At 48.4% G+C, this 24,196-nt stretch overlaps 1 protein-coding gene across 1 annotated transcript in view; it reads left to right on the top strand.

Moving 5' to 3' along the window:
• Window positions 1-22,457, top strand: part of Gpr156 (G protein-coupled receptor 156) — a 62,967-nt gene extending 40,510 nt beyond the window's left edge. The window contains exons 5-9 of the mRNA XM_059277492.1: window positions 2,201-2,326; window positions 3,277-3,372; window positions 6,102-6,338; window positions 13,643-13,801; window positions 19,391-22,457. Coding sequence (XP_059133475.1) covers window positions 2,201-2,326; window positions 3,277-3,372; window positions 6,102-6,338; window positions 13,643-13,801; window positions 19,391-20,704 — 1,932 coding nt within the window. The 3' untranslated portion in view covers window positions 20,705-22,457. The remainder of the gene's footprint in view (window positions 1-2,200; window positions 2,327-3,276; window positions 3,373-6,101; window positions 6,339-13,642; window positions 13,802-19,390) is intronic.
• The last annotated feature ends 1,739 nt before the right edge of the window (window positions 22,458-24,196 follow it).

Here is a 24,196-nt window from a genome sequence, read left to right as displayed (position 1 = left end):
GAATTTTTATCAATATTGGTGTTGGGTTTTGTCTAACAAGTTTCCATGTCTATGGAAATTATCATATTATTTTCTTGTTTGGTCTGCTCATATGGTGGATTGTGTGAAAGGATTGTAGGATGCCCAAACAAACGTGCCTTCCTGGGATAAATTCAAGTGGGTCATGCTGTGTTAAACTCTTTGTATTTGGTAGAATTCCTCTTTATGGAAATTTTGTTTGGATTTGTGCACTTACTCTTTTAGTGAATATTGCTTTGTAGTTTTCTTTTTCTGTAGTACATTTGTTTACCTAGTTTGGGTATTGGGGTAATCCTGGCCCTGTAAAAGGAGTTGGGAACTATTCCTTCCTCTTCAGTTTCTAGAGTACTTTGTATATGATAGTAAAATTATTACATACTCCTCACTGTCGTGGGATAATCTCCATGTAATAATGTACTTCCATTTCTCCCCATCCCAATCTTCATGTATTGCTTCCATTTTTACCTGTGCTACAAGCCCCACTCATAATAATAATCGTTTTATTAAACAATTACCTTTTAAAGGTATTTAGCAGACTAGATCATATGTTTTTCTATGTAGTTGACATTTCCAGTGCTCTTAATTTCCTGTACATCTTTGCTTGTTTGTTTTTTGAGAGGAAGTCTCACTATGTAGTCCTAATTGGCCTGCCACTCACAGAGATCCACCTGCCTCTGCCTCCCACGTGCTGCAATTAGAGAAGTGTGTAAGCACACTCAGCCTTACCTCCTCATTTTCATTTGGGATCATTCCCCTTTGATCTGAAGGATTGAAAACATTCTCATGTGAGTGGAGAAGTGTTAAGCTCTTTCAACTTCATTGGGCTGAAAATGTCTTTATTTTGACTGTGTTTCCATACGCTATATTGCCATTTGTTTGCTGTGTGGTGTTGGGGATGGAGTGCAGAGCCTTGCTCACTCTAGTCAGTGGACCTACCACTGGCTGTATCCCAACCTTTGGATGTTTCTTTTTTGTTCCTGTACTTAGATGGAGATGCCCCTCTCCTGATGTCTTCTTGCTTGGCCTTACATGGTGAGGTCTGACACTGTCTTGATCAAAAAGTGCATCTTTTTCCCTGATTGCTAGCAGAGGTTTCTCTTGTGAACAATTTGATCAAGCAAAGTTTAACTTGCTCTTGCAAACATTCTAACTGGATCACGTCTTTCCTTTGGTGGTTGTCAAGAATGTAGATGGACCACACCCATCATCCTGTACAAAATTCAACTCCAAATGGATCAAGGACCTCACCGTAAGACCAAATCCCCTGAGCCTGGTAGAAAAGAAAGTGGGAACACGCTTGACCTCATTGGCACAGGAAAGGCTTTCTGAGCAGGACAATGATAGCATGGGCATTAAGACCAACAATTAATAAATGGGACTCCATGAAGCTGAAAAGCTTTGGTACAGAAAGGACACTGTCATTTGGACACAGCAGAAGCCTGCAGAATGGCAAACTCTTTACCAATTGATAGTTATCTAGAGTATATAAAGAATTTTTTAAAAATGAATATCAAAACATCTTTTATTATACATCTTTCATTAAATTGTCATAATCAATTTAAGACTTATTGTCATAAAAAGAACATTCTGTTCATACTAGTCAAATTGTTGAGAAAATATTAATAATTCCTCCATCTATCAATCCCATCTCCGAGTTCTGGCAAAGTCTGGCACTAAAACCTCCACATTTCTCTATGTGTTCATAGAGAAACATCTAGAAATAAAAGCGAACTTCCTTTATAAGACCCCTGGAAACCTTTGCCAGAAAAGTTAGACTATCAAAACATTAAACAAGCTGAGTGGTGGAGGCACACACCTTTAGTCCCAGCACTTGGGGGGCAGAGGCAGGTAGAGCTCTGTGAGTTCAAGGCTAGCCTGGTCTACATAGTAAGTTCCAGGACAGCCAGGGCTACACAGAGCAACCCTGTCTTGAAAAACAAAACAACGAAACGTTAAACAAATGGAAATGGTTAATGGTACCAATAACAATAGCTGAATAGACTTACAGGGAAGGCATTCAGTCTTGCAGTCCTCATCCTGAATTGGGTTAGTGGTGGTGGTAGTGATGGCTGCATTTGAGGCTCCCACAGAGTGCTGTGCTCAGAGCACAGGGCACACTCCAGCACCTATGTTAAACACAGCCAGCAAGCGAGGAGCCATTTTGACCTTGACTCCTTTGCAGATTATCAAAGACCTGCAGTTGCTGGGCTTGGTAGCAGCCCTGGTGGTGGCTGATGCAATCCTGCTTGTGACCTGGGTGCTGACTGATCCCATCCGGTGCCTCCAGATCCTTGGTGTCAGCATGAAGGTGAGGGCCTGTCCCTAGGCAATCTAATTCCTGACTTGGGCTGGCTTCTGTGAAGGTCATCATCTCAACAGGAGCACTGAGCAGCTGTCCTGCAAAGAAGTCAGGAGCAGTGTCCACCCTGAGCACCCTGTCCTCTGTCTGCAGGGTGTGCTACCACCCACAATGCTCCTTGTGCCCCCGATCTTCTCGTGGGAGTCCTCCCAGATGTCAGTGCACGGGGAATCTGCCTGTCAGGTCTCTGGGCTTGCACAGTCACTGATGAGAACTTTCAGCTCTAGGGAGTTGCCTTCCCCTCCCTGTCGAGGGATAAAGGTAACGTTTTGAGGTTGTCTTTGTAATCATTGGACTTCGGTTCAAATCACAGCCTGCATCAGCCATGCCCCTGGCGGAAGGCTACATAACCTCTCTAAGTCTCCTTTCTAGACAGAGGGGTGAGGAGGAGGTAACAATACTGCCTTTTTCCCTGGGCTCAGGTGAAGATGAGGAGAAATAACTCAGGTAAAGGGGCTGAGGAATACGGTGGAATCAGCATCGAAGGGGTCAGTGAATAAGGAGTTGGCTGTCTGAGAATGATAGTCCATGATGTGAAATACTTCTGTAATTTTGCTGAGGTGATGTTTGAAGTCACTGTGGTAGCAAAGCATGTGCCCTTGAGTAAGTCCCAAAGTGGCCCAGCATCTCTAGCCATCCCGTCCCTGCCCCCCCGCCGTCCCCCTGTCGCCCCTCCCCAGTCCCCGTGTCCCCTCCCCCTCCCACGTGCCTTTCTTTCCCTTCCTATCTGCTTAGGTTCTAACAGAACTTAAATTTTTCTACATTTTTTCCGTTTTTTACACACTAAGAGGAGAAATTCTATGCTACGGAGGAGTTCACACTCCAGAAAGTTCACAGAGCTCTGCTGTGTGGTCCCAGGAATTCGAATGCCCTTGGTTCTGACCCTGTGTCCCTCACAGGTGACAGGGAGAGATGTGTCCTGCTCTTTGACCAACACACACTTCTGTGCTTCACAGTACTCCGATGTCTGGATTGCTCTGATTCTGGGATGTAAGGTTGGTAACCACATCTCCACAGGTTACAGTCCATCTCCAACAAAATGGATTTGGGAAGAGAATTAGGGAATTGATGAGATTTATTCATGGGTAGTGATGACAGAGAATGATGAGCTCACAGCCAACCTGGACTCATGCGGAAGTCCCAAAGCTGTGAACCATTTATTTCTCCACTGTTTACATTTGGAGGGGCACTTTTATAACTCCTCATATGCCTTCATTCAGTCTACCGACAAATCATTGGGAATTCCATTTCTCTCATATTATGATCGGTTTTTCTGTTGTGTGGGGGTAGGGGGGGTGTAGGGCTCTAGAGGAGGGGTTTCTGGGAGAGGAGTTTTGTTTGTTTGTTGGTTGATGGTCTTGCTATGTAACCCTCATTGGCTGTGTAAGTCAGACTGGCCTTGAACTCATAATGTGAGCCATTGTAACTGGTTTAGAAGTTTGTTTTTTAAGAATCCAGGAGGCAAACAGCCATCTCGTTTGTGTCCTGGAAATGGTTAGGAACCTCTGAATGCTACAGAATGACACTGAACTAGCTGAAGTCCTGGCCCCTTCCTAGCTGAACCCCAACCTTACCTAACCTCCCAGAGCCATAACCCCCAAGACTGGGGACAATGATGACAGCCCCTTTGGAGTGCTCTCAGCTGTTTAGAATTCACACACGAGAATTTCCAGCCACCCCTGCCCTTAGCCAGGGCTCCAGAATGTTCCATCTTGTTACTCTGGTTCTTCCTCTGGTCCTGGACAGTTCTGAAGCACTCGGGTCATCTCCGTTCTTGGATCCCCTCCACTTCACCTCTCCACCCCAACCCTGTCTTCGTGTATCACCTCCATGGCCTTCTGCACATTCCCATCACACTCCTCACTACCCCAGTGTTCTATAAGATATGGAGAAAGAGTAACTGCCTGAGCCAAGCCCATGTGGGCCCCTGCCAGCAAGGAGCTCCTGGGGAGGGCTAGCCCCATCCCCAGGCTTGCTGACTAATGGTAGATGACAGTCAAGGATCAGGTGCGGCACCCTCAAATAGTAGCCATAGGTACAGTGGCTTTGACTCACACCTATTTCCCTTTTTAGCAAGAATATTAATGGAATTAAGCCATTTTATTAAGATCACATCTAACATTTCAGAATCACAGAGTTCATTTTAGTCACCTTCGGTAAGATGAATAATGATGCATCTCTGAACGCCACTCAATGGCATCAGTTACCCAGGAGTCAGGCTCCACTGGTCCCTTACTTCTGTCCATCTACTCAGTGAAGATCTGACGGGGACTGGGTTTGGCCCTGTACCCCCATTGGGACACTGGGTGTCAGGAGTACCCCTGCCACACTGATTCCTTCCCCTCTAGTAGAGCCAAAGCTTCTACCACTTAGAGCCATGCCTGCAGGTGGAGTGGGCCAGGTCATGTGACCTCAGAGTCAACAGGACACCTGGCCTGACTTTCCTTGGCTCAGCCTCATCTCATACCCGATGGCATCTACACATTCCAGTTACGAACAGGGCATGGCTTGCTCTCCTCTCCTCTCCCTGCCAGCCAAACCCTCCACTCTGCTATGGCTGCCCTCATGTAGTGATTGCTATTGGTTTTTTGAGTCAGAGTCTCACCGCATGGCCCAATTGTCCTGAAAACTCACGGCAATCCTCCTGCCTCAGCCTCACCGGTGCAGGGATGCCTGGTCACCCATCATGCAGGGCTGTGAATGTCCTTGGTAGCAATGGTTTGTACTTTGAGCAAGTCAGAAAGACTAGTGCGTGCAGAAAATGGACACCGAGTGTTGCCAGTGAAAGCTTTGACATCCGGATGTGCGCAGCTGCCTCTGGGGGAAAGCAGCACTGTTGGGTACCATGCCATTTTCTCCCCAGGACTAACAAGAACCGGGAGGACAGGTTCATGTTTGTGAAGAGAGGGAAAGAGCTGGGCCCCAGTTCCTTGTTGGTAGAGGCGGGGCGAGGGCGGGGGCGGGGTGGGGTGGGGGATGTCCCAAAGCAGTTCAGATACATCGCCTGCTGCCTGTGCCTCCCCTCACTCTTGCTGGGGTCCTTCTCCTCTTTTTCCATCTTTCATCTCCCGAGGACCCCCACTGCACAGAGCCCCGGGCAGCCTATGGAGTTCCTTTGTGTCGAACAGAAAACAGCGTTCTTCCCGGCCGAGGCAGTCCTGCAGGTGCAGGGCCTGGCAAGCAGATGGTGCCTTTGAGCTCCCTGGGAAAACAAATAATAATCCTCCTCCCCCTGGCACTGCCCTGCTGCCGTAGCACAGGGCTGGACATGCAGACCACAGGTCCCTTTCAGTTCCCATGTGCCACTCAGCCTCACTTACTGCCAAGCCATAATGGATAGGTAGCATGCCTCCTACACACACACACACACACACACACACACACACACACACACACCAGCAGGAGCTGGCTCTCCTCTCTTCCTAGCGCCCACTGCCCTGTCTGTGGGACACCCATCCACCTACCTAAGTCTCTGTGCCTTCTCCCAGAAGGATGTTGTATTATCTGATGACTTGTTTGCCCATCTCCGATCAACTCATTCTCAGTGAAGGACAGAAGTAGCATTCAGAACCCAGAGGGAGAAGGACTCATCTCCTGGTTTCCTGTGTCGCATCTTAGTGGAAGCTCACAGCCCAGCGTTACCGATGAGGACCCTGGCCCCCAACCCTGCCACTCTGACCTGTGGTCCCCTTCTCTGTGTCTCTGGTCCCTGCTCCTCCTGCAGGGGCTGCTGCTGCTGTATGGCGCTTACCTGGCTGGCCTGACCAACCATGTCAGCTCTCCTCCAGTGAACCAGTCCTTGACCATCATGGTCGGAGTCAACCTCCTGTTACTCACCGCCGGGCTCGTTTTCGTGCTCACCAGATACTTGCACTCCTGGCCCAATCTAGTCTTTGGATTCACATCTGGAGGGATCTTCGTTTGCACAACCACCGTGAACTGCTGCGTGTTCCTCCCCCAGGTATGCTCCGAGTGCTCTTCGGGGTTCTTCACGGGGCATGACGGGTCCTTTTACTTTCCCTGAAATTATGCTGGTCAGAAGAAAGGCTATCTCTGTACCTCCCCAATGCTTACAAGACAGCTCTGCTCCCCAGTCAGGCCAAAAAGGGCTACCAGTGGCAGGACCTGTTCCTTGAGGTGACCTCACCCCTGCTTCCCACCCAGCTCCCACTCTGCTCTACTCAACGCCTCTTCAGTTCTTGAGGTTTTTTTTTTTTTTTTTTCCCAAGAGAGAATACTTTTTTTGGGGGGGTCTCATTATGTAGCTCTGAAACTTACTCTGTAACCCAGGCTAACCTCAAAGAAATATCTTTTTCTTTCTAATTTGGGATTGCAGGTTCATAGAGAAATTTCTGCTTAGAATTTCATGAAGTGGAATGGTTTTCCTAGCCAGGTGTGGTGGTGCACCCCTGTAATCCCAATGCCTGGGAGAGGCAGGCAAGTTATGTCATCCTCAACTACACAGTGAAAATTTCCCTTTTTATTGGAGGGAAACAGAGTCTTTACAAAAGGGAGAGATTAGCCAGGCCGTGGTGACACATGCCTTTAATCCCAGCACTCAGGAAGCAGAGGCAGGAGTATCTCTGTGAGTTCAAGGCCAGCCTGGTCTACAGAGCAAGTTCCAAGGCAGCCAGGGTTAAACAGAGAAACCCTGTCTCAGCACACACACACACACACACACACACACACACACACACACACACACAGAGTTAGATAGATAGATAGATAGAGAGAGAGAGAGAGAGAGAGAGAGAGAGAGAGATTAAAATGTATTTCCTGTTACAGAGGTTAAGAATAAAATCAAATAAATAAAGGAGGATGCTAGAAGCAGAAAAAACATCTTGGCAAGGAGAGAAGAGGTGGATAAATGCTTAACCCCAGGAGGAAAACTGATGGCTACAGGCCTCCTCCTCCATCACATTAACGACCTAGCCACTGGATGCTTTCTTTTTCCCTCTGGCTCTTCCTTTCTTCCCCCTGAGACTGGCGCCCCCGTGCTGAATCCCTTCCCCAGGAGAAACCACTGGCTCATCCCACAGTTGACTGTCAAGGTTACAGTCAACTTAGAGGCAGCACGGCTTGACACATTAGGCTCTTCCGACTCCTTCCTGCTTGCTAATTCTCAACCAAACATTCAAGCAAATAAACAAATTGGGGGTGGGGTGGGGGGGGATCATCTACATGAGCGGCTATGGCTGGGTGCAGCGTTTGTGCTGTAAACTGGAGGGAATTTGCAACATCTTAATGTTGTAAGAACTGGGCTGGAGAAGGCCATTAAGAGTGGAGGCTCATTGTCTGGGTCCCTCCTCCCTGGGAGATGCCGAGCTGAGGAGAAACTTTGGGGTAGCCTAGGCTTTTATGTCACTCCTTTCCTTTCTTGCCTATGAAAGAACTAAGCATTGGCTTTGTCAGCCTCCTGTATAGCTGGAGATATCCCCGGAACACCGTTTGAAACGCTAGAGGTTTCCTGGAAGGCTTCTGAGAAACGCTGTGCTGTCCTTGGAGGGGGTGGTGGTGGTGACACTGTTGGCATAATATCCCTTTTATCTTCTTTCTGCCTTGAAAATATATAATGTCTGGTGTGAAGGCAGTCAGGATGTGATCAATAAAATATATTTATTACACTAGGAGACTGTAGCTCCTTCCTTGTAAGGGTATACACTCAGGAGAGGTTGTTTGTTTGTTTGTTTGTTTGTTTGTTTGTTTGTTTAGAAACTGGGTTTCTCTTTGTAGCCCTGGCTGCCCTGGAACTCTCTGTGTAGACCAGGCTGGCCTTGATCTCACAAGAGATCCACCTGCCTCTGCCTCCTGAGAGCCAGGATTAAAAGGTGTAGGCCAGGGGCTGGAGAGATGGCTCAGAGGTTAAGAGCACTGGCTCTTCTTCCAGAGGTCCTCAGTTCAATTCCCAGCAACCACATGGTGGCTCACAACCATCTATAGTGAGATCTGGCTCCCTCTTCTGGAGTGCAGGCATACATGCAGGCAGAACACTGTATATATATATATAAAAAAAAAAAAAAAAAAAAAAAAAAAGGTGGGCCACCCCAACCTGGCAAAAGGATTCTTAAGGAGAACCCACGGACACAAAGGAGAACACATATCTGAAGGTTTGGCGATGATGCCTTCTTCTACAGTTGAAAAGGTTCCAAGATACTTATTTTGCTTGGTCAACAGGATTCCAAGGACATTGCCTCATTTCAACAAAAGCAAACCACAAAGTCAGGAATCTAGTCTTAGATAATGAAATATTGAATAAGGATGAAAAATGATGCTAAGTTGAAATGAAGCATTGAATAGGCAATTTAGACACTACAAAATATTGAGCTAACAATCTAAGGAAGCGAAAGACAGATAAATATAAGTGACTAAATAAAAAAATATAAAGAATAGGTCTATCTAGGGGCAGAGTTCATAGTGATAGAGAGGAGGGAGAGAGAAGAAAGGAGGGAGGGAGGGAGGGAGGAAGGATGGACACCACCCAGGAACTCGGAAGTCAAGGCTTTCGGATTTGAGCAACACGCCCTCTGAAGATGGAGGGGATCCACACCTCCCTGGATGGTCTCAGCTGGTGTTTCTGCTCCACTCTCATTTTTTTTTTTTTTTTCATTTTTTTTTTTTTTTTTGGTTTTTCGAGACAGGGTTTCTCTGTGTAGCTTTGCGCCTTTCCTGGGACTCACTTGGTAGTCCAGGCTGGCCTCGAACTCACAGAGATCCGCCTGGCTCTGCCTCCCGAGTGCTGGAATTAAAGGCGTGCGCCACCACCGCCCGGCCTGCTCCACTCTCTTACCCCTGCGTCCCCGAGCCTCAGCTGCAGGATTTGACTGCTCCACTCTCTTACCCCTGCGTCCCCGAGCCTCAGCTGCAGGATTTTTTGCTTCCTCTGGCCTTTGAATCCTCTGCAGCTGTGATGGACAGATGAACTTCTGTCTCCCCGAATTTACCTACAGTTGCTAACTGTGCCGGAGTGCGGAGGAGTGGGGAGGGGAGCTGCCACTGAGTCCCGGAATGTGGTGGGTGGGCGACCCCTCCCCTCCTCACCCCTTTTTCTCCTTCCTCCTGGTTTTCTTGGCCTTCCTTTCTCTCTACTTCTCGTCTTCTGTTTCTCTCTCTCTCTTTGTTTCTGTCTCTCTCTCTCTCTCTCCTTCTCCCTCCCCCTCCCCCTCCCCCCCTCGAGCCTTTTCCTCTTGAACTGACCGTGATATGAGACTAAACTACATTTTATAGTATTTTAGTCTTAGGGCCTAAGTCATGTTCCAACCAGAGAAAAATGATTTGTCCTCTGAGCTCAGAGATGTTTAGTGGAAGCACGTCTTCCCCTTGTGGGGCTAGCGCTGTGTCCCCAGGGCCGTGAGACAGCTGCGCACATTCGGGAAGGTGTCCCAGGGGGAGTCAGGGGAGGGAGGTGAGTCCTGGGCTAGCCAGAGCCTTCAGAGCTGCTGTGACCCGGAAGGGTCTCTAGGCGGCGCTGGAGAGCAGGGTGCAGCCACTTGTAGGCCAGGGAACCAAGAAGCTTGTACAAGGCTCTCAGGAAATGCCTGGGTGTATCTGCTGCCAAGCGCTGAGGTCATCGCCAGCCAGCCACCAGCCAACAGCCCCTGCTTTTGTGACCCGAGTGTGACCCATCCCCCTACCCTTCCATGCCATTCTGAAAAGCAAAATTCCGAGGACGTTTTTCTCTTCCAGTCCGGCATCCATGACACACTTAGGATTTGTCCCCTTTACCTTGTGCCCACAAGCCTGGAGAACTGTAAAGAAAACCATCCTTCATTTATTCAGGTATCCTCTGGTCACATATTAACTGGCAGGGACAGGCAGTGATGCACAGGGCCCTTCCCCTCTTTAAGTCTGGAGGGAAGCAGACATAACAGGAATTAAAATACGCGTGCTGAATATATTTTGGAAGCTGCCCCAGATTTGGCGCGCTCGGCACCTTCACCGCAAATGGGCGTTGGAGGTCAGTCTTGAGACAAACGCCGCAAGCCGATGGAGAGAAATAAGACGGAAAATGAGAATTCCCAAGAGTGGGAAGAGCTCCAAAGAAGGAATAGCCAGACTTTACTCTTTTCATTTTGTTATATTTTAAAACCACTTTTATTTGTGTGTATGCATGGACACACGTGTGCGTATGTGTATGCCGTGGTGCACGGATGGAGGGAGGTCAGAAGTCAGCTTGCAGGAGGAACTGGTTCTCTCCTTTCATGATGGGGTTTCCTGGGATTGAACCCCGGTCGCCAGGCCTAGAGGCAAGCACCCTTACCCGCTGTGCCGTCTTGCTGGCCCACTCTTAGCAATTTTTAAATTAATTTTATTTTTTTATTAATTTTTATGTGCCTGCATGTATATCTTTGCGCGGTGTGTGCTCTTGGTGCCCACAGAGGCCAAAAGAGGACACCAGATCCCCTGGAACTGGAGTTACAGACAGTTGTGAGCCAGCATGTGGGTGCTGGGAACAGAACTGGGGGCCTCTAGAAGGGCAGCCAGTGCTTTTAACTGCTGAGCCACCTCTCCAGCCTCTCTGCTACTTTTGAAATAGAAATAAGGTGAGAAGTCAGAGACCAGAGAGGCAGTTCTGTGGGCTTCTAGAAGCACGGTGTGGCCTGATGCCACACGGATTCCCACTGGTTCTAGTGTCCTGTGGCTACTGTAATAATCGCCAACAGCTTTAAACAAAACAAATGCATTGTCTTCGTCTCAATTAGGGTTTTTATTGCTGTGAAGAGACACCATGACCACGGCAATGCTTGTCAAGAAAACATTTCATTGGGCTGGTTTGCTTATAGTTTCAGAGGTTCAGTCCATTATCATCATGATGGAGAGCATGGCAGCAGGCAGGCAGATGTGGTGCTGGAGCTGAGAGTCCTATATCTTGACTCAGAGGCAATAGGAAGTCGACTGTCACACTGAGTGAAGCTTAAGAAAGAGACCTCGCCGGGCGGTGGTGGCGCACGCCTTTAATCCCAGCACTTGGGAGGCAGAGCCAGGTGGATCTCTGTGAGTTCGAGGCCAGCTTGGGCTACCAAGTGAGTTCCAGGAAAGGCGCAAAGCTACACAGAGAAACCCTGTCTCGAAAAAAAAAAAAAAAAAAAAAAAAAAAAAAAAGAAAGAGACCTCAAAGCCCACCCCCACTGTGACACTTCCTCCAACAAGGCCACACCTCCTAATAGTACCACTCCCTCTGGGGGCCATTTTCTTTCAAACCACCATGCTGTGAATATCGCTGTATACGCTGTGAATGTGTTGCTCTGATTTGGTTGATAAATAAAATGCTGATTGGCCAGTAGCCAGGCAGGAAGTATAGTATAGGTGGGATAAGCAAAGAGGAGAATTCTGGAAACAGGAAGGCAGAGTCAGGAGTCACCAGCCAGACACATGGGAAGCAAGATGTAAAAGTACCGGTAAGCCACAAGCCACGTGGCAACTTATAGATTAATAAAAACAGGTTAATTTAAGATATAAGAACTAGATAGCAAGAAGCCTGCCATGGCCATACTGTTTATAAGTAATATAAGTCTCTGTGTGTTTACTTGGGTCTGAGCAGCTGTGGGCCTGGGCAGGACTGGAGAAAACTCCAGCTACACCACCACAGTCTTGCAGTTCTGTAGGGCAGATATCTGAAATGGGTCTTATTTGACTATAACCAAAGTATCCATAGATCTGCATTTCTTTTTCTTCAGACAAGGAGAGAACCTATTTCTTGGCTTTTCCAGCTTCTAGAGGCTTCTTGCCTTCTTTAGTTTATGTTCATCCCTCCCCTTTCTGACCCACCAGGGGGGCACCTTCATGGCCATCCCTCCCTCTCTCTCTTTACTCTCATCTTCTTCTCTGGCTCTCCTCCTCCTCCTCCTCCTCCTCCTCCTCCTCCTCCTCCTCCTCGTCCTCGTCCTCCTCCTACTCCTCGTCCTCCTCCTCCTCCTTCTCCTCCTCCTTTTCCTCCCCCCCTCCTCCTCCTCCTTCTCCTCCTCTCTTATATGGACTCTTGTAATGACAATGAGCCTACCTGAATAATCCAGAAAAATCCTTCCATCCCCAAACCTTAACATCACCATTACAACATTCTATTTACCATCTTAGATAACAGTCAACCAGTTCCAAGGACTCAGAGACAAGAGATGTGAGGAGCCATAACATATCCTGTAGCTTCCTCATCACCCAGAGGCCAGAAACAAAAATTTTCAGGTCCTTTGGAGGAAGCTGATCCTTGAGGATTGATTATGGATATCCTAGAAAATATAAAGAGTCAGTTCTTGAGGACCAGGATCTTCAGAAAGAAGGAACTAAAAGGGATTGGAGGGCTCTGGTCAAAGGGTACCTTGGCTCCACCAGCTTAGGGGAGATGAACCCAAGGCTAGATGTGGCTTTATGCCTGGGTTGAGCTGGTCCTTGACGGCTGTGCGGATATGGCTCCAGTAGGGGTAGTAACACTGGAGGGTAAGAGGTCTCTGCCTCTACTGCTGGGGTCCCCTGTCCTTCACATCTTTAGTACTCCCTAGATAGACACAGCGTCCCAGCAATTCTGCAGCAGACTCCTGTCTAAGAATACTCTAGGTCACATCTGTCACTATGGAAGTTGGCCAGCCCATGCCCCCACCAAGTTTGGACCCCCCAACATTCTGTCTCTTCATCGGTTACATGAGAATCCAAGGTGTGACGGTCCTGGTTATAGCTGTCAAAAGTGATGTGTGACCTTGGAAAAGTCACGTTCCTCCTACCCACTTTCCCTGTTGGAAAATACGACCGTGTGTCAGACTTGACATTCTGTTGCTTTTATTGAGACCTGTTGGTTTTTATTTGCTCTTTGGTCATTCATTTGGGTTAGAAAGCCTCCAACAATGAACTGGGCTCCCAATCGCTGGAAATACATCACTCCTCAACCACTGAAAAATGACTAACAATAACGACATGCGACTAGAAACAGCTTCATAGACACATTATTGTTTAGTCGGCTCCCAACCAAGAGCCTTAGGACACTGCCCTAGACATGTCTTTGCTCTGATTTCCTTTGACACCTTGACAACAGAGAGACTGTTCTGTATCATGTTCTGTCTTATTCTCGGGCACTTTTAAAGCACGAAACCTTAACATCCTCCATGTTTTCTGTCATTACTCCCTATGAGCACTGCAGAGCAAATGGCATTTTAAGGAGTAAATAGCTCGTGCATATGTGTATTGGTGACAGTGTCGTCCCTTGGTATTTATGAGAAAGAGCAAGGGAAGTATTTCTGGGTGTGTAATTAAATAAATAACATGTGTTCTTTTGACTAACAGCTGAAGCAATGGAAGGCTTTTGAAGGGGAAAACCAAACAATCAGAAGAATGGCCAAATATTTCAGCACCCCTAGCAAAAGCTTCCACAGCCAGGTTGATGAGGACCAGAACTGCCACTTGAGGGACGAGAAGAGCTGCATGGAGAGGCTCCTTACAGAAGTAAGCCCCATCTTGCCTAGCAGGCTTCCTGTGAGGAACTCCAGCCCTGTGGGAGCAATTCCACATGCCCTCATGGTCCCGCATGCCCTCATGGCCCCTCATGTCCTCATGGCCCATGCATGTCTTCACGGCCCCACATGTTCTCATTGCCAACATTCTCTGTCCCAGTCATTCTTCTCATTTCCCCAAGAGCAAACAAAACCTCACCATCACCCCGTGACCCTCATCCATCTCACTCATGCAATAGACAGGTGTAGACTGAGTCATTGTGCTACAGGTTGATGAACAAGACCAACTTGGTTCCTGACCTTATGGAGTTTGCAGTCAAGTGAACAAATGGATATTGATGTAGTAAACATTTCATCATAAACTGTGATAGGAGAGACTGGAGATGAAATGCAATCGAAAGAATGCTCATCTAGCATGTACAAAGCCCTGACGTTCATCCCGTAACTACTAAACCGGGTGTGGTGGCATCTGCCTACAGTTCCAGCACTCAAAAAGTGAAGGCAAGAGAAGTTCAAGGTCATCCTCAGATTACCTAGGGAGTTCAAGGTCACTCTGGGCTACAGGAGACTCTAGCTCTGAAACCAGAAAAAGAAAAATTTGAAATTGTGATGAGAGTCAGGAAAGAAGCGATCAGGATTATAAATGAAAATAGTGGGTTGGGGAGGGAGGTAAAGGAACACAGCAGAACAGTCAGAAAGGACTCTGAACGAAGGCTAATGATGAAGAACAATTGGCTAGGTAACGAGTAAAAAAAGGGAAAAAAAATCCGTGCAGAGGGAACAACATTGGAAAGCCCCTGAGCTCTAGTAGACATTAGGATCCCTGTGAACATTCTTTACATACAGCCATGCCATTGTGTCCAAGATCTGATGGGGCCTCTCTGTGACACCTCAACCTTCTCGTTGTCCAGCATTTCCAGATGTGTCTACAGGTGTGGGTGGGGGTGAATGAGAGTCTCTGAATGTCACCACAGCATCAAGGCAGCTTGGGTGCCCAAGCCCTTCTTTATTCTCTACTTGAACCAGAATTGGCCCCTCTCCCAGACAATCATAACGTGGGCTTGAAAAACCTGAGGACTGTGCCTCATAAGAAAGCAGCACAGGGCCCAGGCGAATGAATTAGTAAGGATTTTGACACAAATTAAATCAAATATATATATATGCATATGCGTTTGTGCTATTAGGGAAACCAAACCTGTTTCTTGATAGAGGGACTATGTCATGTCCTGAACATGAACAGCCCTATGAGAGGACAGTGTGGGAGAAACCTTACATGCACCCTGATGATGGGCCAAGCCTGGCCAGCATCCCTGGGCCCTGCTTCTCTGGACTCCCACAATATATCCTCACTCTGGGTCTTCTTTATCCATCAGAGAAACCTCTCCTTTTCCTCACCATTTATTAAACATTCTGGACATTATTTCAAAGGCAGATTTCTCTCCACCTGGCAGGGCAGTAGCCCCACCTCTGGTGTTCTGTACAGTCTTTAAAGAAATGTTTCCCCTGATAAACAGAAGGCCTGAAACTTGGCTAGACCCAGCAGCATGGTTTTCGTTTACAATCAGCTAACCCTGGAACAGCCAAATGGACTGGAACGGACTCTTTAGCCGTATGGTAATTTTTTGAGCAGCTTATTGTACTTCTGCCATGCTCCCCTGTTTCCCACGCAGTGTGGAAAGAAACCCCGGAGTCTGCAGGGCAAGAGCCCTTAGCAGGCACAAGAGCACAAACAGCAAAAAGCTGCTTCTGTCGCACTGGCTATGCCTGAGCATCCTCCGTAGAACGGGCCTGAGAGCCAGCAGCCAGTCCTGGAGACCGGAGGTGGGCAGCCAAGGGATGGTTTGCTCAACATCCTGGGTGCCAGCCCTGCCCCGTCCTTACATTTCCAGCCAGGGTTTGGGCTGAGCTCACTGGACCCCCTTCACAGTTCCCATGATCTGACAGCACAGCTTCCCATTTGTGTCTTGTTTTTTTTTTTTTTCTTGTTTGTTTTTGAGACAGTGTCCATGTAACCCAGGTTGCCATCAAACTATGATCCTCCTGCCTCAGTCCCCCAAGTACTAGGACCATAGGCATGCACCATCCCAACCAGCTCTTCTCATTCTTGCCCTCACACCACATCTCATGTGTGCATGAGAACAGTGGACAGTCTGTCCCCTCGTACTGACGACCTTCCCTTCCATGCTCTGCCATGGAGGAAGCTGTCATCTCCTTTTCTTCGTGGTACTAGAGAAGTGAGACGTGGACATTTTGCTTTCCGCCATGGGCCAAAATAATGATTTAAGAATTCATTTTAAAGCTGCTGCCACAAGGGGTCAGATTTTGGACTCGCTGCGGCAGGACCTCACATCATGCCTCTGATTAACATGGAGGCACCGTGAAAACCGAGTCTAGCTTCCCTTTGTGGAAGAAGAGAAATTGACTGTTTACACTGATGTTTCTAAATCTGTAGCCAGCCGGCTTCAGGCGTTTGGTTAGCTTGGAGGAGGGTATTCTTCCCAGCTGGAGGTTCACAAGAGTTTCCTATACTCAAAGCCATTTGCAGACAAGGGCATAAGGAAAGTTTCACCCCTAGAGTGTGGTCATCAGCTATGGCTTCTTCCTGCCTGCTGAGGCTGGCATGAGGACATGGAGGTGGGTTTCAGGAATGGGTGCTGAGGGGGGAAGAAGGGGACCAAGTTCCTACTGAGCAGCCACCATGGTTACCTTGTGAGGTCCTGTGAGCCATCTGACACATCCCAGGAGCACAAGGAGCCTGAGTGTTCCCCTCTCACTCCTGGGCTCCGTTCTGGGTGATCTCCACTCACCAACCACAGGAGGAGGAGGGAGACCTGGAGGATGGGAAGTCCCCTGAAAGTCCCTTCCACCTGCTTCCCCAGTCTCTCCCTGGGCTTGGACCCTCTTCTGGTGGAAAGGAAGCTGACTAAGCCATCAGGAAAACAGGAGAGCCAGCACCACTAAATACCACCTCCTGGTTTTGCCCAGGGACAGGGGCCTTACAGGGCCACTGCAAGTTTATTGAAAAGGTTTTGCTCAATGCACTGCCCCCTTAAGTGGTCATTTCTGATCAGGTGTGGTGGCACATGCCTGTAATCTTAATGCTTGGGAATCAAAGCAAGAGGATTGCCATGAATCTGAAGCCAGCTTGGGCTACAAAGTGAGTTTAGACCAGCTGGGATACCCTGTCTCAAAACCAAAAAGAGGGGTTGGGGATTTAGCTCTGGGTTCGGTCCTCAGCTCTGGGAAAAACAAAAAAACAAAAAGAATTGTTTCTGGCCAGCTTTTCCATGTAATTGGATAGGCAAGCCTAGGCTCAGTCCGTGGACAGGCTGGGTTATTTATTATTGTAAGACAAAGTCCATTCTTTTGTTTCCAGGGCATGATAAAAGGGTGTCCCAGCACTGGTCTTCGGCTCCTAAACAGGAAGGCAGCCACAAGGGCAGCATTGTGTCATCCAGACAGATCTTGCTGGAACCCAATGCTTGCCGTACTATATTCCCCACAGTCCAGTTCATCCACCCCAGTCCATCCACTCCTCGTGAGACTGTTCTCACTGCCCCTCTGCCTTGAGCATAGAACTCTCCAACGAATGTGGTCTGAGCTAGAACAGCTCACTGCTACGGTCCACAAAGGCAAGGGTGCAGGTATGCCCGGACACCCACCACCAGCTCACACCCATATCTACTTCCTGCCTCACAGCTTGCAGTTAGGACAGGCACATTTCTGCAACTGTCACCTGTCTGCCTTCTGGGGCACAGCCTGCTTATTCACTAACATCTGCACAGGGGGACAGTATCTTAATGGCAGGACTGCCCTGGCCTCCTCCTTCACCTTCTGCACTGTGTTCTAGAGCTACTTAATCAAGCTCTCTGCTTTAAGCTTCTATGATAATTCTCTTCTTATATTATCACATATCCATCTGGAAATTAATGGGACTCATTGTGATATTTCTGGGCACGCATACAAGTATGCCTTGATCATAGCCATCCACACCCTCTCCTCCACCTTACTTCTCTCCCCATTCCACCCCACTTCCTCCTTAGTTCCTAATAGCCTATTTTCTACTTTTAGGTCATTGTTGTTTTTGTATCTACACATGAGGAAAAAAAACCATGAAATATTTGACTGGGTCTGGCTTATTTCACTTAACACGATGCCCCCAAAGTTCCACCCATTTTTCTGCAAATGACAGGGTTTCATTCTTCTTCATAGTTGAATAATACTCTATTGATATATATATATATTGTATTTTCTTTGTTAAATCTTCTGTTGATGGGTACCTCAGCTGGTTCTAGTCTTTGTGTTTTACAGATAGTGCTGTAACAAACATGGATAGGAGGATAACTCTTTATCCGGATTTCATTTCCTTTGGATATCTATCTACTCAGGACTGGGATGGCTGGGTCATATACTTTTAGTTTTTTAAAAAATCTCCATCTAGACTTCCAAAGTGGCTGTACTAATTTCATTCCCACCAACACTATATAATGGTACTGTGCTCTCTACATCCTCGCCAGCATTTTTAATCATAGACATCCTAACTGAATAAGGTTATTTCTCTTTTGACTTTTGTATTCCCCTTATGGATAAATATGTTGAGTATCTTTTCATCTATTTATTGACCACTGTATTTCTTCTTTTGATAAATACCTATTTAGATCATCCATCCATTTTAAAATTGGACTCCTTGAATCCTTATTGTTGAGTTTTTTTAGTTCTTTATGTATTCTGCATACTGACCCTCTGTAGATGAGTTGATGGCAAACGTCTTCTCTGGTTCTGTTGGTCATCGCATTGTTGTGTTGATTGTTTTCTGTGCTGTTCAGTAGACTTTTACCTGATGTAATCCCACCTGTCATTCTTGCTCTTATTTCACGTCAAACTACAATAATGTTGATGCACACCCTTCTTTAAGAGCCCTTGATAGCCAGTTGGTCACTTAGGCCTGTCACACCAGGAGACCCTGCCACTTCCAAGGAAGTATTGAAACCAACTTGCAATTCTCATTGGCTCACTTAGCTCCGGTATGAACAGTTGTCCCAGGAATGTCTGCCTATCTCCCTATCCTTCCCATTTTCCAGGCTGTTTTACAAGAGACAAAACGTTTGTTTTCTCGTTTGTCATCCTAGAGTTGGGCTTCAGATTCATCTGTGGTTAGCACAAGGGTGAGAAACCAGAGCTGAACAATCCCAAACACTGTTCAGCCTGGCGTCCTACAGAGTAACCTGCTCCCCTTGGGGCTGGGGAAAATGAGACCATGGTGCAGCTACCAGCAAGCCTTGAGGCTAGGGCCCTCTATCCTCACAGACAGCAGTACATAGTCAGGGGCTGGGAAGGGAGCCCATAGTAACAATACCTCTTACAGTCCTTTCCTGGGTACCACATATCCATCACTGTGCTGAACACTTGGCATGCATCATTTCACCCAGTGTAAGTCCCACCTCCAAGCTTAGGGCCACCAACCAGTCCACTGGAAGAACTGGGATTTAAGCAGGGTCTCCAATGTCACATTTTCCACCATGGAAGGCCTTTAGAAGCCAGCATCTTTTGTTGATGTGATGGTCTCGCTTTTATTCCACAGAAAAACGCAGTGATTGAAAGCCTGCAAGAACAAGTCAACAACGCCAAGGAGAAGCTAGTGAAGCTGATGTCTTCCGAGTGCACCTATGACTCCCCAGAGTGGGCTGTCCCAGCTGCAGCCTCTGCCCAGGGACTGGCTGATCAGGGACCTTCAGAACACCCTGCTGCCTCTGAGAATGCTATTAGCCCAGCAGCCGCTGAGGACTCCCTACCCGCCTCAGTGGCCTCCCAGCACAAGCAGAGCCCTGGGGCATCTAGAAGGGACACCAGTCCCTCCCCAGACCAAAAGGACAACGTGACTTTGAAACAGTTTTGTGATCATGCGGACATGGGTTGCAGCCGGAAGCCACAGGCTGAACAATGTGAGGATCCAGAAAGAGGAGACCAGGGACCCATGGCCCCCAGGCAGAGCCTCATGGCAGATGGAGTGGGCTGTGAATCCCATAGGCCCAAGCAGCGGAACTCAGAGGAACTCCCAGAGAGGCTACCTCGGGTCAGTTCAGTGGTCAGGGAGAAGCTTCAGGAAGTCCTCCAAGAGCTGGACCTGGGCGCCGAGGTTCCCCTTACGCCACTACCTTGTTCCCAGCAGCTTTGGAAGAGCACCACTTCCCGCAGCCCCCGGAAGCTGTCCCCATCTAAACTGGGTTTCAGCCCATACGTGGTGAGGAGGCGACGGGCCGCCCAGCGGGCTCGCTCCCACTTCCCTGGCTCCGTGGCCCTCAATACGGGGCATCAGGCAAATAGGACGGCTGTCTCTGATGCACAAAGTGGGCTGGTTGTGCAGAGCCGGGACAGCCCCACGCTGGACCACCAAAATGCAAGGTCCAAGATACCAAGGTCCTCTTCCGTAAAACCGTCACCGCTCCCAGATCCTCATCGGAGACGGAGTGCCCTGGCGGGTAGCAAACGATGCCAGTCTGAGCCTCAGGGGGCCGATAAAGGCGATGTAAACATTCCTGGCCAACCTTCTGCTTCTGCTCCGGCACAAAGTCTCGCTGCTGCCCCATGCCTACCCTCTTCCCCAGGTCTGCCCAGGCAGCGTCAGCCTCGACCCCTTGTGTCCCCTGGCTGTCCTTCCTCTTCTTCTGGCTGCTACAACCTTGACAGTGAGTCCAGCAGCTCAGATGAGTTTTTCTGCCGCTGCCACCGGCCCTACTGTGAAATCTGCTTCCAGAGCTCTTTGGACTCCAGTGACAGTGATACATCAGACAGCGACCTTGAGCAAGCTCCGGGACTAGCCTCCTGGGAAAAGTTGTGGGCCCGCTCCAAGCCTGTGGTGAACTTCAAAGATGACTTGAAGCCCACCCTAGTGTGAGAAACCGCGAGGTGGGGCTGGCCACAGAGCTCAGTCTGGGTCCGGCAGAAACAGGGATCATGGGAAGAGAGCCAGAGCTCCGTCTTTGAGGACCAGATCAGCACCACGCCTTGACCAGCCTCGACTCTGTTTCTGCTGTTTCATTCTTCCGTTGAGGACTTCTTGGTCTTTGAACGGAAGGGCATTGCCCATCCGGCTACTACCTCAGCATTACTGTGAGGAGCTCTGGTGAGGGACCGAGGTGCTAAATGAGCAGACAGAGTTGTCCATTCAGCTCCGCCTGTATTCTGTGAAAGTCTGAATGTATACCAAGTGGCTGGGTAGCTGGATGGACAGAAAGATGGGGAGGTGGGTGGGAGAATTCTGCAGAACCACTGTGACTCATCAAACTAGCCTTTCAGTGAACAGGCCTGCCAGGTAGATAAGTCTACACCTTTATCCCGCCAACTCATAGGAAGGGTGACTTGCTTTCTGCTGAAGGCGGTAAGCGGCACTCTTCCGGGGTCCCAGCTTCCGGTTCAAGTCAGTCCAGCACTTCCTACTCCATTTCTTCTTGTCCACCCGCCATCATGGTACCCGCTCACTATGATCCCCAACACAGTTTCCTACCATGTGCTCACAGGCTTCTCGGGTTGCTTTCCTGGGTTCAGTAGTCCCTGGACCCTGTCCCCTGCTCTCTGCCAGTAACACAGTGTTCTACTTGAGCACATTACAGTCTGGCTTGGGAGACTTACTGGTCAAGAAGTACCTTTAGTACAAATGAGGTTACATGACCACCAAAGATACATAAACCTAGAAACAAAATGGAGAAATAGAAAAGAAGAAATGAAGGACCCACACCTTTAATCCCAGCACTCAGGAGGCAGAGGCAGGAGGATCTCTGTGAGTTTGAGGCCAACCTGGTCTGCAGAATGAGTTCTGAGACAACCAGGGCTGTGTAGAGAGACCCTGCCTAAAAAAAAAATAAAATAAAATAAAAAAGGAAGAAAGAAAAGAAGGCAACAGGTTGTGAAAATTTCACCTGAGTGTGGCTTGGTACTTGCAATACCAAATTTTAGTAGTTCCTAATGGTAATCCTTTAAAATAGACGCTCTTATTTCTGCAGCTAGGGACCATTGGGCTTGGAGAAATCAACACTATCATGCTGGAAAGTGACTAGTGGAGAATTTGCACACAGTGCTGATGGCTGATGGGTTTCCCCAGGGACGCATGTCTCTATTCCTTCTTCTGGAAGTGGCAGGCAAGATTTAGGAGAAAGCTGAACAAGGCAGAGTGAGTTTCCAAGATGTGCTCACCCTGCAGTCTCAGAGGACAAAACCAGGTTCTTCACTCCCTCTTCCCACTTCTGGGGCACAGCTGCAGTTCCAGATCCATGGAGCTGGTAAAGAGTGAGTTCCAGGAACCCACCTGCCACTGATGCTTCAGGAAAGGCAAGTGGGTCCACTTCGATGGTTGCTTAACCCGTCAGCTACAGCCTGTGCTGCCGTACTGCGTCTGCGCCTGCGTCTGCATGTGTGTGTGGGTTGTATGAAGGAGCTGGGGTTTGGTGGGGCGGCATTGGACACTAAACATCTCACAGATGTATCTCGGACTCTCAGGGCCTGCCGACACCTCATGAGCCCCCGGGTGCTTAGCCACGGAGGCCCTGCTGGCAGGACCACATCTTCCGCTGTCTACTGTTCAGTACCGATTCCATAATTTATTCTGTGTAGAGGGTTGAAGTTTCCGTGTGTGTTGTTTGTATGACGACCAAGTGGACCTTAATAAAAGAGAAATGGCCCTCGCAATAAGTCTCTTCTAAAGTTGTAGTCTTGCATTGAGGAGGAGGAGCCTGGGGAAGACGAAGCCACTGGAAGGAGGTAAAGCACAGAACTGCCGTTGGGCTCTGACAGGTCCGTGTACAATTTTTTGCAAACTTCCATTTGTAATAGACTCTCTGATGATATCTCTGTATCCCCAAAACATTCCCTTTAGTGGGTGGAGGAAACCGTGAAGACCCCCCAGAGACTACTCCCAACTGGTGGGGTCTCTGGCTAGGCTTCCCCTTACCTCCCCTCCTCCCAATATGCTACCACTAGCAGCCCTCTGTTCCTTATGCTGGGCCTGAGGATTCACAACCAAGCACCCTAACCTTCTCATTCTGCTTCTAGACCCCCAATCCCACAAGTCCAGCCTTTCCACAGCCCCCTCCTTTTCTAAAGTCTCCCCCCTCACCCACTACATGCACTGTGTGAATAGTTTGCCTTTCAAGGTTTAAGTGAAATACATTCTTTCTTTGGCTTTTCCTGAGCATGCCCAAATGGAACTGACTAGTCCTCTGCTTGAAAATTTCCTGGTCTGTGTTTTGGCCTTGGTTACAGAGGCTTCAGTTAATGCATTTTGCTAATGGCTTTGTAAACTATACTAGACCTGACTGAAAAGGTGAAATGTCAATGCTAAATGTTCCCTATTTATAAATACTGCCTCCAGACCCATCATTCACCCTCTGTACCACACAACCTCTTCTTCTCACCCGCAGAGTCTCTGGAAACTTCTACCCACAAGCAGCCAGTTGGTGGTAGGATCCGTGGAGGGATGGCATGTGCTGTAGTTGCTCTTGGCAAGTTCTTGGCTACTTTCTTGAAGAAGAGGCAATAAATTGGGCAGAGGAATCCTTCGGAAGTCAACATTGCCTCTGCTGCCGTCACCACACTATGTCACTGCTGGTCCTGAGGCCAGGCATAACGCCAGGCCCAACTCTGCCCCCACAATACGGTTTCTGCTGACTGAAAATCTTGGGACAGAAGGTGTCTTTACAACCCTGAGTTGTCCCAAGCCCCCTTTCCTTAAAGGAATCAACTTGGGCCCCTCTGAGTTCAAGGAAGAGAAAGAAAGCCATCCCATGTAGGAGGCATGGCTTTTTAGAACTTAAAGAACTTTTCTGAAGAATTGTTTATGTGTATGGAGTGTTTTGCCTGCGCGTGTGTTTTCGAACCACATACATGCAGTGCCCATGGAGGCCAGAAGAGGGCATTAGACCCCCTGGAACTGGAGTTACAGACATTTGTGAGCCAGTAGGTGGGTGCTGAGAATTGAACCCTAGTTCCCTGAAAGAGCTGTTAACCACTGAGCCATCTCTCCAGCCCCAAGTCATGATTTTTTCAAAGAACTGCATCACTTCCAAAGTGGTACAAAGCCCCATTTACATGTGTTTCACCCATGGATTGCAAGTTCCCCAAAAGCACCGAGCACATCTTCCTCCTGTTTGTCCCAACCTGACAGTAGACCTCAGAGAGCTTTGTCCAGGGGAGAATCCAATAAACGGCTGATGGGCAGCTTTGTGAGGAGGTAAATGGAGAAAACAGGGGAGGGCAAGGTAGCAAAGGCAGAAAGGAGACCTTGCTCTGAGCCAAGAGCAGAGCCAGGAAGGGAGACAATCCGTCATCTGGCTTTGCTGCCTCCCAGTGCATTAAGAGCATGAGCTAACATCACTCCCAGACCCAGAAGTGACTG

Source organism: Peromyscus eremicus, chromosome 12 (assembly GCF_949786415.1).
Source record: "Peromyscus eremicus chromosome 12, PerEre_H2_v1, whole genome shotgun sequence".
Taxonomy (NCBI): Eukaryota; Metazoa; Chordata; class Mammalia; order Rodentia; family Cricetidae; genus Peromyscus; species Peromyscus eremicus.
The sequence above is the reverse complement of the archived record's forward strand: the minus strand, read 5'-3'. Positions and strand labels throughout refer to the sequence as shown.